Genomic DNA, 15,466 nt, shown 5'->3' on the forward strand with positions numbered 1-15,466 from the left:
TTTAACAAAAAAAAAGGTTAAAATGGATCGGATTTGGATATAGCTCCAATATGCATATTTGTCCGATTTTGGGTGCTATATAGCAATATCTTAATCCCATCCGATTTTCAAAATTTTTTGTAGAAATAATGAACTGATAATTTTGTTCATCCATCGTTCCATAATTGTGTCATTTACAGAATTTTGGTGAGAATTAAAGCTGGTAAACTATCGATACTCTGAGTATCGTTTTTATCCCTGTCGCAAAGCTTTTTTTATATCGGATTCCGAACCACTTTTTTTCAAACAATTCACTACAAATAACCCTAAAAACATGTTTCGGTGACCGACGGCAACTTTGCTTTTCGAAAACAATCAAAACGATAGTCGTACTATCGATAGTTTGCCAGCCCTAGTGAAAATGCAACTTTGACCCCATACAAATTACTATGGAAACAAAGAGCGCTAGGTTGGCACGTGCTAACGTTAACCGATCGCCATAAAATTTTATATATAAGGTTTTTGGATCAAATGGGAAAATTTAGGGCGTAGGAAATCCAAAATTTTTTTTTGTGCCACACTAATGTACACTTTAAGCAGCTTTTCTACCCCAATACATTCCATGTATGAGTCACTAGAGTCAAGCTCAAGCCAGTTTGGTCGGTATGGTCGGTACATACTGGTGTATTAGGAAGGCCAGTCCTACACTTCCTCCGCTTCTTGTGCGATTCTTCGGCAGAACTTTGTAACCACTGCCACCTATTGTAAGCTACCTTAGCTTACCTTATTGCGCAGACCGTTGCAATTGAATTGCGGGAAGGATGCATTTCCGGGCCACTGAAGCACAATTTGTGGTGTTAGATGTTTCGTTTGTTGTTGTTGCTGTTGGGGATACTGCGGGGCCGTCTTGTATTCCGACGATGTTCGTAAATAATAGAGTTGGTAGATTTAGGCCCTAGTTCATTTTTCTAGTTCCAAAACTAATGAGTTATTTAATTAAAACTTACTTACTTACTTAGTTGGCCCATTACAGAACATTTGTTCCATAGACCGAACTAAGAAAAGATCTCCATTCCTCTCTGTTTTTCGCTTGACTTTTTGGAATACCGCGCCTTTCCATTTCTTCATCCACTTGTGTGCTCCATCGAAGCTTAGGCCTGCCGATTCTGCGTGCACCGCCATGTGGCATGTATTCATACGCCTTTTTAGCGGGTTCATCATCGCTCATTCTCATGATATGGCCTAGCCAACACAATCGTTGCATCTCGATACGTTTAACTATATGCATGTCTTTGTATAGCTTATATAGCTCGTGGTTCATACGACGTCGATATTCACCGTCAACGCAAATCGGCCCGTAGATCTTTCGAAGAATTTTCCTCTCAAACACACCAAGCACTGCCTTATCTGCTTGCGCAAGTACCCATGCTTCGGAGCCATACATTAGCACGGGTAGTATCAGCGTTTTATATAGGGTTATTTTTGTGGCTTTTTATTTTTAAATTGCTTACTTAATCCATAGTAGCATCTGTTGGCCAATACAATTCTTCTTCTTATTTCACAACTGATGTTGTTTGTTGTGTTTATGGCAGTGCCGAGGTAGACGAAGTCTTTAACTACCTCAAAATTATAGGTACCAAATTCTACGGTTGGTCCGAGCTCTATGGACGCTTTGCGCGTCGACACCATCAATTTGGTCTTTTCGCCGTTTACCGCCAGACCCACTTTCGCAGATTCTGCTTCGACCTTCCTAAAGGTATCAGTTACTTCCTTTACTGATCGTCCCATGATGTCTATGTCATCAGCATAGGCAAGTAACATGTGGCTATTGGTGTAAATTGTGCCATTTCTTTTGACATTTGCATCTCGTATTACCTTTTCCAGTAAAATGTTGAATAGGTCACACGAAAGGCTGTCTCCTTGTCTGAAACCTCTTTTGGTACAAAATTCTTCGGAGAGGTTTTTTCCAATTTTAACTGAGGACCTAGTATCAGTTAGAGTCATCTTACAAAGCCGGATGAGCTTTGCGGGAATACCAAATTCAGACATTGCATGGAATACCTTTGATCGGAGGGGACTGTCGAATGCTGCTTTATAATCGACAAAAAGGTGAAATGTGTCGATCTGCATCTCTTGGGTCTTCTCTAGGATTTGCCGCAGGGTAAATATCTGGTCAATGGTGGACTTGCCAGGTCTAAAGCCACATTGGTATGGTCCAATTATCTCGTTGACCATAGGCTTTATTCGTTCGCACAGTATCCCTGACACTATCTTATAGGCAATAGGGAGTAGACTTATGCCCCTATAGTTGGAGCATACAGTCTTATCTCCTTTCTTGTGGACGGGACATAGGATGCTCAGGTTCCAATCGTCGGGTACGCGTTCTTCCTTCCAGATGGTGCTAACTAGCTGATGCATACACTTTATCAGCGCGTCGCCTCCGGTTTTAAACAGCTCGGCTGGTAAGCCATCGGCTCCTGCTGCTTTATTATTCTTCAGCCGGTTGATTGCTGTTTTTACCTCATCTTGGCCGGGTGGTATACATTCTATACCATCTTCTGGGATTGGATCTGCGGTATCATCGTCTTCGCCACTATTGGATACCAGCAGATTGGAGAAATGTTCCTTCCATATCCTGAGCACGCTATCTGTATCTGTTACCAGATTACCTTGCTGGTCTCTACAGGAGGATGTGCCTGTACCAAAGCCATCTGTTTGATGTTTCACTCTTTGGTAGAATTTTCGGACTTCATTCTGGCTCCTGTACATCTCGATTTTTTCACACTCCCGCTTTTCCATTTCTCTCGTTTTCTTGCGGAAAAGACGTTTCTCTTCTCTCCTTTTCTCCCGATATCTCTCTCGTGCGCTACGCGTTGCTACTGATTGTAAAGTAGCTCTATATGCCGCATTTTTATCTTCGGTAGCAGCACGACACTCCTGGTCATACCATGAATTCCTTTGTGGAGGTCTCTGGAATCCAAGTATGGATTTTGCGGCTGTTTGCATGGAGTGGGCAATATTTTGCCACTGTGTTGTTATGTTATCGGGACAAGGAGTGCTCGCGTTAAGCAATTGGGCTAGTTGAGTGGAATATGCTGTGGCTATCTGTTGTGTTTGCAGCCTATCGATGTCCAACTTCCGCGTTATGTGTGTTCGTGCTTTATTTGCAACGTTTAGACGGGTACGTACCTTTGCTGCAACAAGATAGTGGTCCGAATCAATGTTTGCGCCTCGGAACGATCGTACATCCAACACGCTGGATGAATGTCTTCCATCTATCACAACATGATCAATTTGATTACTTGTTCTTTGATCTGGGGACAGCCAGGTGCCCTTATGAATATCGAGATGCTTAAATCTGGTACTGCTAACTACCATGTTTTTTGCAGCTGCAAAGTCTATCAGCCTCATACCATTGTCAGATGTTTCACTGTGGAGACTGAATTTCCCGAGTGTTGGGCCAAAGATATTCTCCTTTCCAATTTTGGCATTAAAATCGCCTAGAATGATTTTAATGTCATGGGCAGGGCAACGGTCATATGTTTCTTCTAAGCGCTCGTAAAATATATCTTTGGTCTGTTCGTCCTTTTCTTCAGTGGGAGCATGAGAGCAAATAAAGCTGATGTTGAAGAATTTAGCTTTTATTCGAATTGCAGCAAGTCATGGTCCTTAAAACGTTTGCGGGGTTCGTCAACTTTAGAGGGGTTTGTTTTTCTTTTCTTTCTTTTTTTCATAGTAGGCTTTTTTTTCTAGAGGAGGGTTACTAACCCGACGCTCAAACCCAAGTTTTTAACGTTCTTATGGGTGAACGCGCGGCACATGTTAGCTCACTACCTTTAACGGGTGTTAAAGGCAGTTCCCCAGGTGACACCACGGGGAGGTCAGTGTCCACTTGAGATGAAAGAGGGACCAAGATAAATCCTGGGCTTTGCCATGTTAAAACCGGTCAGGACCGTTCCTTGGTATCTTCCATCCCCTACATCACCCATTTAATTAAAACTAACGTACAAAATCACTCATATGCAGTTTTTTTCATACAAACGATACGATCGATTTGAACTACATAGTGAACTAGATCGTTCAATTGAACTAGATTGGCACAAACCTTCTAAATAACGTTTATGACATGACACAATTACCAAGGTAGTGGTATCACACCAGCTGTTCGAATATGAAGTGTTAAGTCCCTTTATAAAAAAATATTTTTTTTTGTAATTTCCCCAACAACATAAAGAAAGTTTTGACATAACATATTCAACATTTTACGATACATTGGTAATTTTACCATGGTTTATGACAATGTGTGCTGCATACTTTTGGCATACGTCTTCAATTGTAATTGTGGCCTTTTCAATTTCAAGTGTCCAATCTTGATGTCATATCGCCATGTCCATCCGTCTGTATATCTGGCTCCTGATGGAAACAACAAGAAGTACCATATTGGTTCCAAATTTAGATCAAGTTCAAAGATGGATTTAAACGATAAACATATTTGGTAACTTCCACTTTAAAATTTTAACATTGTTGCCATTAGTTTTTAGTTAGTTTCTTTTTGCCTTCTAGTTTTTATTACTACATTTTCAGTTTGTTAAAGGGGAAGAGTTTACTTAATCAACCTTATTACGGTTGACGTAGTCGTAGGCGTTCAAGTGTCGCAGACATGAAAAACAATAACAACAAAGTGTTCTGAAATGTTTAGAGTGGGTAAAATTTTTGGTCCCTTTTACTTACTTACTTAGCTGGCCCATTACAGAACATTTGTTCTATAGGCCTAACTAAGAAAAGATCTCCATTTCTCTCTGTCTATTGCTTCTCTTTCTGGAATACCGCGCCTTGTCATCTCTTCATCCACTTGTTTGCGCCATCTATTCGTTGGCCTGCCAATTCTGCGTACACCGCCAAGCGGCTCATATTTATACGCCTTTTTAGCGGGTTCATCATCGCTCATTCTTATGATATGGCCTAGCCAACGCAATCGTTGCATCTCAATACGTTTAACTATATCGATGTCGTTGTATAGCTGATACAGCTCGTGGTTCATGCGACGTCGATATTCACCGTCAACGCAGATTGGTACGTAGATCTTTCGAAGAATTTTTCTCTCAAACACACCAAGCACTGCCTTATCTGCTTGCACAAGTACCCAGGCTTGGGAACCATACATCAGAACGGGTAGTATTAGTGTTTTGTAAAGCGTTATTTTGGTTTGACGAGATGTGGCTTTGTTTTTAAACTGCTTATATAGGCCAAAGTAGCATCTGTTAGCCAATACAATTCTTCTTTTTATTTCACAACTGATCTCGTGTTTACGGCTGTGCCGAGGTAGACGAAGTCTTTTACTACCTCAACCAACGTCAACAGATCTCGGTGGACGCATTGCGCGTCGACACCATCAACATAGTCTTCCCGCCGTTTACCGCCAGACCCACTTTAGCAGATTCTCCTTCGACCTTCATATAGGTATCGGTTACATCTTTTACTGATCGTCCCATGATGTCTTTATCATCAACATAAGCAAGTAACATGTGGCTATGGGTTTAGATTTTGCCACTTCTTTTGACGTTTGCCTTTCGAGAGGCTGTCTCCTTGCCTGAAACCTCTTTTGGTACAATATTCTTCGGAGAGGTTCTTTCCTATTTTAACTGAGGATCTCGTGTCAGTTAAAGTCATTTTACAAAGCCGAATAAGCTACCAAATTCAGTCATGGCCTGGAATACCTTTGAACGTAGTGGGCTGTCGAAGGCTGCTTTATAATCGACAAAAAGGTGGTTGGGTCTTCTACAGGATTTGCCTCAGGGTAAATATCTGGTCAATGGTGGACTTTGCAGGTCTAAAGCCGCATTGGTATGGCCCAATTATCTCGTTGACAATAAGCTTTAGTCGTTCGCACAATATCCCTGACACGATCTTGTAGGCAATGGGTAGTAGACTTATGCCCCTATAGTTAGAGCATACAGTTTTATCTCTTTTCTTATGGACGCGGCACAGGATACTCAGGTTCCTATAGTCGGGTCCTCGTTCTTCCTGCCAGTTGATGCTAACTAGCTGATGAATACACCTTATCAGCGTGTCGCCTCCGGTTTTGAACAGCTCGACTAGTAAGCCATCGGCTCCTGCTGCCTTATTATTTTTCAGCCGATTTATTGCTGTCTACCTCATCTTGGCTGGGCGGTATACATTCAATACCATCTTCTGGGATTAGATCTGTGGTATCTTCGTCGTCTTCGCTGCTATTGGATACCAACAGTTTTGAAACATGCTCTTTCCATATCCTGAGCATACTATCTGTATCAGTTACCAAATTACCTTGCTGGTCTCTACAGGAGGAGGTGCATGTACCAAAGCCACCAGTTTGATGCTTCACACTTTGGTAGAATTTTCGGACTTCATTCTGGCTCCTGTACATCTCGAATTTTTCACACTCCCGCTTTTCCATCTCTCTCTTTTTCCTGTGGAAAGGACGTTTCTCCTCTCTCCTTTTCTCCCGATATCTCTCTCGTGCGCTACGCGTTGCTACGGCTTGTAAAGTAGCCCTATATGCCGCATTTTTCTCTTCGATAGCAACTTCGACATTCCTGGATTCCTTGGTGGAGGTCTCTGGTATCCAAGTATGGATTTTACGGCTGTTTGCATGTGGAATATGCTTTGAAAGTGCGCTGATATATTATAGGGATGAGGAGTGCTTCGATTAAGTAATTGGGCTAGTTGAGTGGAATATGCTGTGGCTATCAGTTGTGATTGCAGCTTACAGATGTCTAACTTTCGTGTTGTGTCTGTTCGTGCTTTGTTTGCTACGTTTAACCGGGTGCGTACCTTTGCTGCAATTAGGTAGTGGTTCGAGTCTATGTTTGCTCCTCGGAACGAGCGCACATCCAACACACGCTCGATGTATGTCTTCCATCTATCACAACATGATCAATTTGATTTCTTGTTTTCTGATCTGGAGACAGCCAGGTGCCCTTATGGATGTCGAGATGTTTAAATCTGGTGCTGCTAACTACCATGTTTTTTGCCGCTGCGAAGTTTATCAGCCTCATACCATTGTCAGATGTTTCATTGTGGATACTGAATTTTCCGACTGTTGGGCCAAAGATATTTTCCTTTCCAATTTTGACATTAAAATCGCCTAGAATAATTGTAATGTCATGGGCAGGACAACGGTCATATGTTTCTTCTAAGCGCTCGTAAAACATATCTTTGGTCTGTTCGTCCTTTTCTTCAGTGGGAGCATGAGCGCAAATAAAGCTGATGTTGAAGAATTTTGCTTTTATTCGAATTGTAGCAAGTCTTTCATTCACGGGTGTGAAGCTGGGGACCAGTTGTTTTAACTTCCGACCAACTACAAAGCCGCAACCAAACTCATGCTTTATGTCATGGCAGGTATAATACAGTGCGTCACCTTTAGGTGTTGTTGTGACGCCTTTCCCTTTCCATCGTATGGCAGTAATGTCGGCCTTGTATTTACATTTGCCAATGCGTAAACTGCACCTTCTCTATAAAGTGTGCGAACATTCCAGGTGCAGAGTAGCAGATCATGGTCCTTAAAACGTTTGGGGGTCGTCAACTTTAGAGGGATTTGTTTTTCTTTTCTTTTGTTTTTTCATAGTTGGCTGCTTTTTCTAGGGGAGGGTTACTAACCCGGCGCCCAAACCAATGTTTTTAACGTTCTTATGGGTGAACGCGAGGCACATGTTAGCTCACTATCTTTAACGGGTGTTAAAGGCAGCTCCCCAGGTGACACCATGGTGAGGTCAATGTCCACGTGAGATGAGAGAGGATCCTGGATTTTGCCATGTTAAAGCCGGTCAGGACCGTTCCTTTATATTTCTCATCACCTACGTCCCCTTTACAATGTTTAATTTAGTTTAGATATTTTATTAAAAAAAAAAAAAAAAAAACTGAATACTTTCACCAACAAACATTGAACATGTGTATTGCGTAGTTTTAGGCTGCCTACCAGCTGACTTATTTTTAGTTAAAAAATCTTGCTAATTGATTAAAGTTAAATAATACAATTGGATAATATGATTTGCTCTACACATACAGAATTCACTGAAAATATTTACAACCAAGACATACTCCTATTTGAATTTACTTGAAAATCAATGTTAATACCGAAGAATATCGATAACTCGTAATGTTGTGTTTTTTGGAATCTTACATGGCATGCAAAAGTTTTCATGAAATTTAAATTTAAACAGATTCGAATGGCCGCAATTTTGTTTCTAATTATTACCTTTTTTTGTTTGAATCAGTTAGATTTTGCTGTGTATATGTGTTACATATAAGACCATTATACTATTTAACACACCTTATACAACCTTTGATTATAACGTATCATGTGCTTACTTCCTGCTCGAAAACACTTCCGCCTTTGTAATAGTTATATACTGAGCACTTATAATTTTTGCACGTCCATAGCTGGATGTTTATGAAATCTAAATGCTTTTATGTAAATACCATTTTCCTTATATTACCTGTAATCATACACTGTTGTTAGTTTATTCTTCTTCTTCTTTCTTTTATTTCAAACATACATATCTAAAAGCCTAAAATTACCAACGAAAATTATAACAACCTTTCCCTATTTCCGATTAACTTCAGAGAGTAGTAGTCGAATGCTATGAATAATCTTTTGATTTGCAAGCTCTGTGCGATGAACAAAAAAATATTTTATATAGGGATGTACTGGAAAATATAAACAAATTATTAATAAAGAAGAGATTTGTCGATTATGTTTTTTTTTAATTTTTTGTCACAAACTATTTGTAATTAAATTGACATGTTTGAAAGTCAATATGCAAATCTGTTGCAATCATGGGATAAAAGTTTTGCTATAAGAAAACCTTATGGATATTTAGTCTTTAAGTACTTTTTAATATTTATTCATTACCAAACCCCACCGAATTGCTTAGGTTTTGAATTGAATCCAATCAATATAAGTTTCTAATTTTTAATTTATATTTTCCGGTACACTCGAATATACATGTACATAGAAAATCACTGATTTCCTTTTAACATAACATTATTTCCATACTCATTCTTTTTTTGTTCTTTCTGTTTTTCTTTCTTGTTATAAATCACAGGAAATTATCATCAACAAAACTGATGGCGAACGCCTGGGCATACACATTAAGGGCGGTCTTAATGGTCAGCGCGGCAATCCAGTCGATCCCACAGATGAAGGTGTATTTGTTTCGAAAATAAATTCCGTTGGTGCGGCCAGACGTGATGGAAGGCTTAAGGTAAGAAACTATAACACAAACACATACATATATACATAAACAAATATACATATAATAGTGCATATTCATTTTATGGTGTAAATGTTGTTTATACTGCTGCTGTTCTTGTTGTTGTTTTTTACCCTGTGATTATCCTTGACATAATGAAAAATAATGTTGTTACATTTGTTGGACATTTTTGTTTTTTGTTTTCTGTTTTTTTTTTTGTTTTTTTTTTATTAAAGTTGGTCACTGGGAGTTTTCTTGCAATCTTGACCTACACTTTACCGTTGTGGCGGTGTTTTGTTGTTTTCCTTTTTTTGTTTCCTTTATTGCTGTCCGTTAAACAACAGTTGTTGCTTAACTGGTGATTGTTTTATATTTTAATAGCTCTTGTTTAAGGATTTGAAATGTCCAACTCTCTGCCTATCCCTCTAGTGTCCTTTTGTGCGTTTGCTTCCGTGTTGGTTCTTGTGAACATAAATGTTGAAATTACACTCATATATTTTATTCTGCCATTCTAGATGTTGGCCATAAGTAGAGGATAGCCAATATATAGTTGTATTCTCCCTCTCTCCAGGCTAAGCTGTAGATGACATCAAGGCATTTTTCAACAACAGTTGGTTGCAGTCTCCTTAGTAATTTCCATAAATTAACCACCACCTCCTCCTTTCATGGCATTGAAGGCGTGCAATGACTTATATTTTATTGCAGTTCATGGAAATACTCGTATTTCGATGGAACACTTGTCCATTATATGAACACTAAAGGCAGAGATTTAACAAAAATACTTTCTTATATCAGATTTTTTCTTGATCCTTAGATTGAGTGAGTTAAAATGGGGAAAAAATAATAGTGAGACTACCTAAAAAGTAGAGTCTAGGGCCAATAATGAAACAATGCTCTAGTCAAATTTAGACACCTAAAACTGCATAGCAACGCACCAGAATTGAAATTGTGTCGGTTTATTACACAAATAAAAAGCAATATATTATTTACATATTCCGACAAACGAACGAAATGGAAACAGACGTTCAAGAGTATAAATATGTATGTGTGCATATGGGAAGAATATACCTTCATTGTGGGATATAATTCTAAATGTGTCCCAATGAAAATATGACTTGGACTTCAAATGCAGTGTTCATGCATTAATTGTTTTTGTTTTAATTTGATCCGATTCGGAACATTATACTACAAACAGAAGTAATATTAGATGTCCATACCCATACATTTTTTGTCTCCCAGTGTGTTTTCTCGATCATAGTCTTGGCATTTATCATTATTCATGCCGTAATCCTTGTAATTGGATTCGTTGGTATAGGGCTGGAAATTCCCGTGGTTCTCACAGCATCGATAGTCACCTGTCGATTTTTCAAGAATTTCTCTTAAACTCACCAAATACTGTCCTATCTGACTGCGCAAATATCCATCTTTCTAGTTCATATATTAGTACGGGTAGGATCAGTGTCTTTCTTAGTCTGTCGACCAATATTATTCACGACTTTAATTCAAAGCTGATCATGTTTATTTTATTTATAGTGATGTCGAAGTAGATAAAATCATTAATAACCTCCTTTGTTTTCAACGTCCACTTATGGCCGGGCGCATTTTAGCGGATTCTTTCTTATATTTTTCCAAGTTGCATGTACTTAAAAAAACTGCGCAAACGAAATAAAAATTATGAGTTTTGCCAAAATCACAAATTCAGACAGGATAGTTATTCCTCTTTAACGCAAAATGTATCGTCTGGTTTTATATAAGGCTGAAGGCGATAGCGTTATCAAGAACCTCAGGATTTTAGTTTTCAACATTCCCATGAGCTTTCTTTTATCGCTTACCGATTACTGTCAGCGCACTTTACTTTCTTGGGTTTTGACCCTTAATGTCAGTCTCATCCGCTAAATAGAATACGAAAAAGAAATTAGGTTTACGCTCGAACTCTCCAACAATTAAAAAGGAAACTCGAGCGCAGTGCGTGCTTCAATTTAACCTTAAGACACGAACAAGCACAACAATAGAATTTTGTAACTTCCTGACACGAAACACGAGATTTTTTATGCACGGCACTATACAAGGACCGACACGTGCCCATTTTGCTTCCTTAAGTCACTTTGAAATCTCGAATAGTTTTCTCCAGTAGGATGCCAAAAGATCGAGATCTTGCCAGGACGGCCAAAATCACACATTTGCAGATTATAACTTCCCTATAGGAAATGTCAATAGTAAATCTATACTGACTTACTTCTGACATTGTCAACAGTACTACTGACAAACTGTAATTCATGTAATTTCCTATAGACATTTTGTATGAAAGTGTCATTCGAAAGTCAGTACTGACATTGGACTAGTATGTCAGTAGTAAGTCAGTAGTTGCTGAGGAACCATGTGTTGACATTGGAGGAAGTAAGTCAGGAGAGACATTGGAGGTAGTAAGTAAGTAGAGACATTGGAAGTAGTGAGTCAATAGAGACATTGGAGGTAGTGAGTCAATAGTAAATAAAGGTCATATGGAGACATTGGTACCGAATTGTTCACTATTAAGTTTTTTTATTTTTTGCCACATTATTTTATGCCACACAATTGAGAAAAATAAGAAGATGCTTCTTTGGGTTATCAGTTTTCAATATAAACAATGCTTCTTCTTATTAAGGTAAAAGTATCAATTGTTGACAACCTGTTGACTTTGTCACCATAATAGTAGACAAAGTGGTGACATGTCGACACATTTCCCCATGCTTCCTACAGGGTTGCGCTAGTGTGAGTGGAAACATCAACCTAACGAATGTGTTTATAGTGTACGTGTGTTTCGTATGCCCGCGGGCATAGGAAAGTTGTTGTTTAGGAAAGTTGTTGTTGATGGCCATCCCTGATCTAGATCTTGCCAAGACACGTAATCAAAATGCATTTGGATACATAAAAATTAATCCGAACATATCGTGCGGCCTAAGCGCATGTCTCAAGTTTAAACCAGACGCGAACACGCAAGGCAACAAAAAACATTGTCCCCACGTGACACGAAATATCCGTGCCTTCACGACGCGAAACAGTAAGATATGTGGTCCTTACAAGAAGTCTGTTTTATCCCTGTCTGAATACCGTGTTGTACTGAACTGTGTGAAAACGTTATTTTCTTTTTACGCCCGCAGACATTCAGACATGTCTCGAAAAGGATTTGCCTGGCCGTATTTTAAAAAAATGTCAATTGAACGCAAAGATTTAATACGGTGTATCGTGCAGGCCAAACCTGTCTCTCAATTTTATATCTGGACACGATTACGCAAACAACAAAAAGTATTGTACACACGTGACACGAAATTGTTCACTTTGCTGAACCTCTTTTTGTACTGAACAGTGCGGTAAAGTTGTTTTATTCTGACGTTCGCGGGTCATAAATCATCTAATATCATATTGCAAAATCCTACTAGCTTCTTAGAAATTCAGAAATGGCTTCAATCATCTTAGATCTGTCGAAGACAGTCACATAATCTACAAAAGGATTTTTCTCAAGTTGGAGCGGACTTGCCAGGTATTTACAATACCTTTCAACACAAATATTTATCTCGATCGTGTCATGCGGGCTAAGCGCGTTTCTTACTTTTATATCTAGACATGAACTGGCAAGACAATAACACGCATTGTAATGGCGTGAAACGAAATTTCCGTGGCAGATCGGTACGAATCTAGGCAAACTTTTTTAGAAAGATGTTAAAAGGATCACACGAACGATTTTTTCTTGTCTGAATCTCGTTTTGTTTTTAACAGTGTAGAAAGTTGTTTTCTACTGAAGTCTGCGGGATTTAGGAAGCCGTATTAGTGTTGTCGAAATTCAAACAAGGCTTGATAGGCTTGACCATAAAACGTGGAGGGCTTTCGAAGGTAGCCATATAGCCACAAACGTATTTGTCTCAAGGTGAAGAGCTTGTCAATACTGTATTTGCTGGGTCAGATATTCAAAACACGATCGCGTCATGTGGGCTGAGCGTTTATCCAATTTTATACTTACACACTAACACACAAGACAATAAAAAGCATTGTAACGGCGTGACACGAAATTTCCGTGGCTGCACGACACGAAGCCGGGCAATATTCTCACACGAAAGGTTTTCTCCTTGTATATAGCTTCTTTTATACTGCACTGTGTGAAAAGTTGTTTCTACCGATGTCTGCGGGTCATCCATTTATTGCCATATTACAAAACCGTTTTAGCCCAGGACATGGCTTGAAATGCCTTAGAATTGGAAGACTGTCGATTGCAGATATGTAATTGAAAAAGGCTTTGCCTCAAGGTGGAACAATTCGCCAATATTCGATTTGCCAGGTCAGGTAAATGCGATTTATGTCCTTTTAATTTAAATGCCGTCATTCTATATATAACTCTCCATTTTCGATACGCTGGCATTAGGAATGCATACCTCTTGCCTGTTTATTGTTGTCATATAATTGTGATGTTGGAAGCTTCTCCGGTATATACTTCGAGACTCTCTGTCTAGATCCGCTGTATTAAATGCGGCTGTTAATAAAATTGTCACGTAATGAGTACATCTTCTCAGCAAAGCTTTTTTGAAGGGCGCAGGTGTCCATATTCTAGCTACATAATGTGATGCCTTTTTATTCTATAAAAATTATATCCCAGGAGCATGATGTTGATTTTGGATGCTTCTTCGGCATATACTTCGAGACTCTCTGTCCAGATCCGCTGAATTAAATGCGGCTGTTTATTGTCACATAACGAGTACATCTGCTCAGCAATGCTTTTTTGAAGGGCGCAGGTGTCCATATAGTAGATACATAACGTGATGCCTTTTTATTCCATAGAAATTATATCCCAGTACCATCCCTGAAGGGACAATGAGAACTTTCTTTCATATCAATGAGTGCGACCGGATTCTATATTTAACTCAATGATATTGGGTGCAACCGTAGTGCAAAGGTATGCACAGAGTGCATTGCACAACCGCCTTGCACGCTGAATGCTCAGGTTTGATTCCCAGGCCCGGCAACATCAAATTTTCAACGGTGGCACAATACTCATAAACGTAAAGTTGGCAACATTCCCTGAGTATTTTTGCCATTTAAACCGTCTCTAGAAGTGGTGTCTTAAAACACAATGTTCGGACTCGGCGAGACGTTTTACATGTTTCAAACGTTTATGTTGGCGAGCTTTGAAATCGAACCCAGACATTCATTATGCAAGGCGGTCATGGTAAACATTGCCCCACGGTAGCATCTGAGTTTTTTATTTTATTTACTTATGGATAGACATTGATGTTATAGTAATTTTATAGTTTTTTGCTATAAAAAAATCTGAAATTAAAATGTGTATGCAATGACCGTTGCATAGTTTTAGGCAACAATGTCAGCTGACTTAAGCTGTGTTCCTTTACTTACTCGAGGTTAACATTTTTACCATTTTTAACCTGCAAAGCGTTCCTTAACCCCAAAAAGTGGCAAAACTGGCAGCAATTTTTAAGAGAGTGAGAGAGGAGAGAGAGCACATATGCCTTTCTTTTCTACCACAGGCTACCAGCAAAATTTCTGCAGAAAAAAAAGGTAGAACTGATTTTTCGATTTTTGTTTGACGATTTTTTCACAATGAAGAAAAAAATGGACGAAAAACAGAAGAAAAAGTCGAACGCTGACAAAACTAAACTAAAAACTGTGAAATAAAAGACGAAAATTGTTTTTTTATTTTTATGACATTGCTACCAGATCTACCATTTGTTCGTTCCTTTACTTTTCTGGTAAAAATGTTCATGAGAGGGCAATTTTGAAAAATTTTGGCACTTTTCTCTTTTACCACTGTTACCATTAAAAAAGTAAAGGAACAAAGCTTTAATTGCTTACATTTTCTAGCATGGTTTTTTCTTTGATTGGAAATCTCTTTACATTTTCTAGAAGAAAAAATAATTATAAAAATTATTACTACACACAAAAACAATAAACACCAAAATTTCCAAAGCACCAATACCCTGGTGCTGTCAGGGCTTCATTAAAAATGTATATTGCTTCTGTTGGTTTCCATGTTATTTGCATTTATTATTTGTTATAGATTTTTCGTTTCATTCTTTTTGAGTTGTTTTTTGGTCTTCTACTCGAATTTCAATTTGTTGTTATTCTATTGCAATTTCCCACCAGGATTTTTATTGAATACAATAAACTATAATGATTTCAAATGTGAAGTACAAACAGATTTAGTAGCAGCAAAACAACTACGAAGCATAAACGAAGGACAGGAAAACACCAGCATTGCAGTCGGTTGT

The 15,466-nt window shown here is 38.7% G+C and overlaps 1 protein-coding gene across 42 annotated transcripts in view; it reads left to right on the forward strand.

The window, feature by feature from the left end:
- LOC141388847 (protein lap4-like) overlaps positions 1-15,466 on the forward strand; it is a 667,534-nt gene that overhangs the window by 416,217 nt on the left and 235,851 nt on the right. For all 42 annotated transcript variants that reach the window (XM_073959312.1, XM_073959313.1, XM_073959314.1 and 39 more), the window contains one exon: positions 9,066-9,224. In XM_073959312.1, coding sequence (XP_073815413.1) covers positions 9,066-9,224 — 159 coding nt within the window. The remainder of the gene's footprint in view (positions 1-9,065; positions 9,225-15,466) is intronic.

Source organism: Musca autumnalis, unplaced genomic scaffold (assembly GCF_047663935.1).
Source record: "Musca autumnalis isolate F117 unplaced genomic scaffold, ASM4766393v1 scaffold_1, whole genome shotgun sequence".
NCBI lineage: Eukaryota > Metazoa > Arthropoda > Insecta > Diptera > Muscidae > Musca > Musca autumnalis.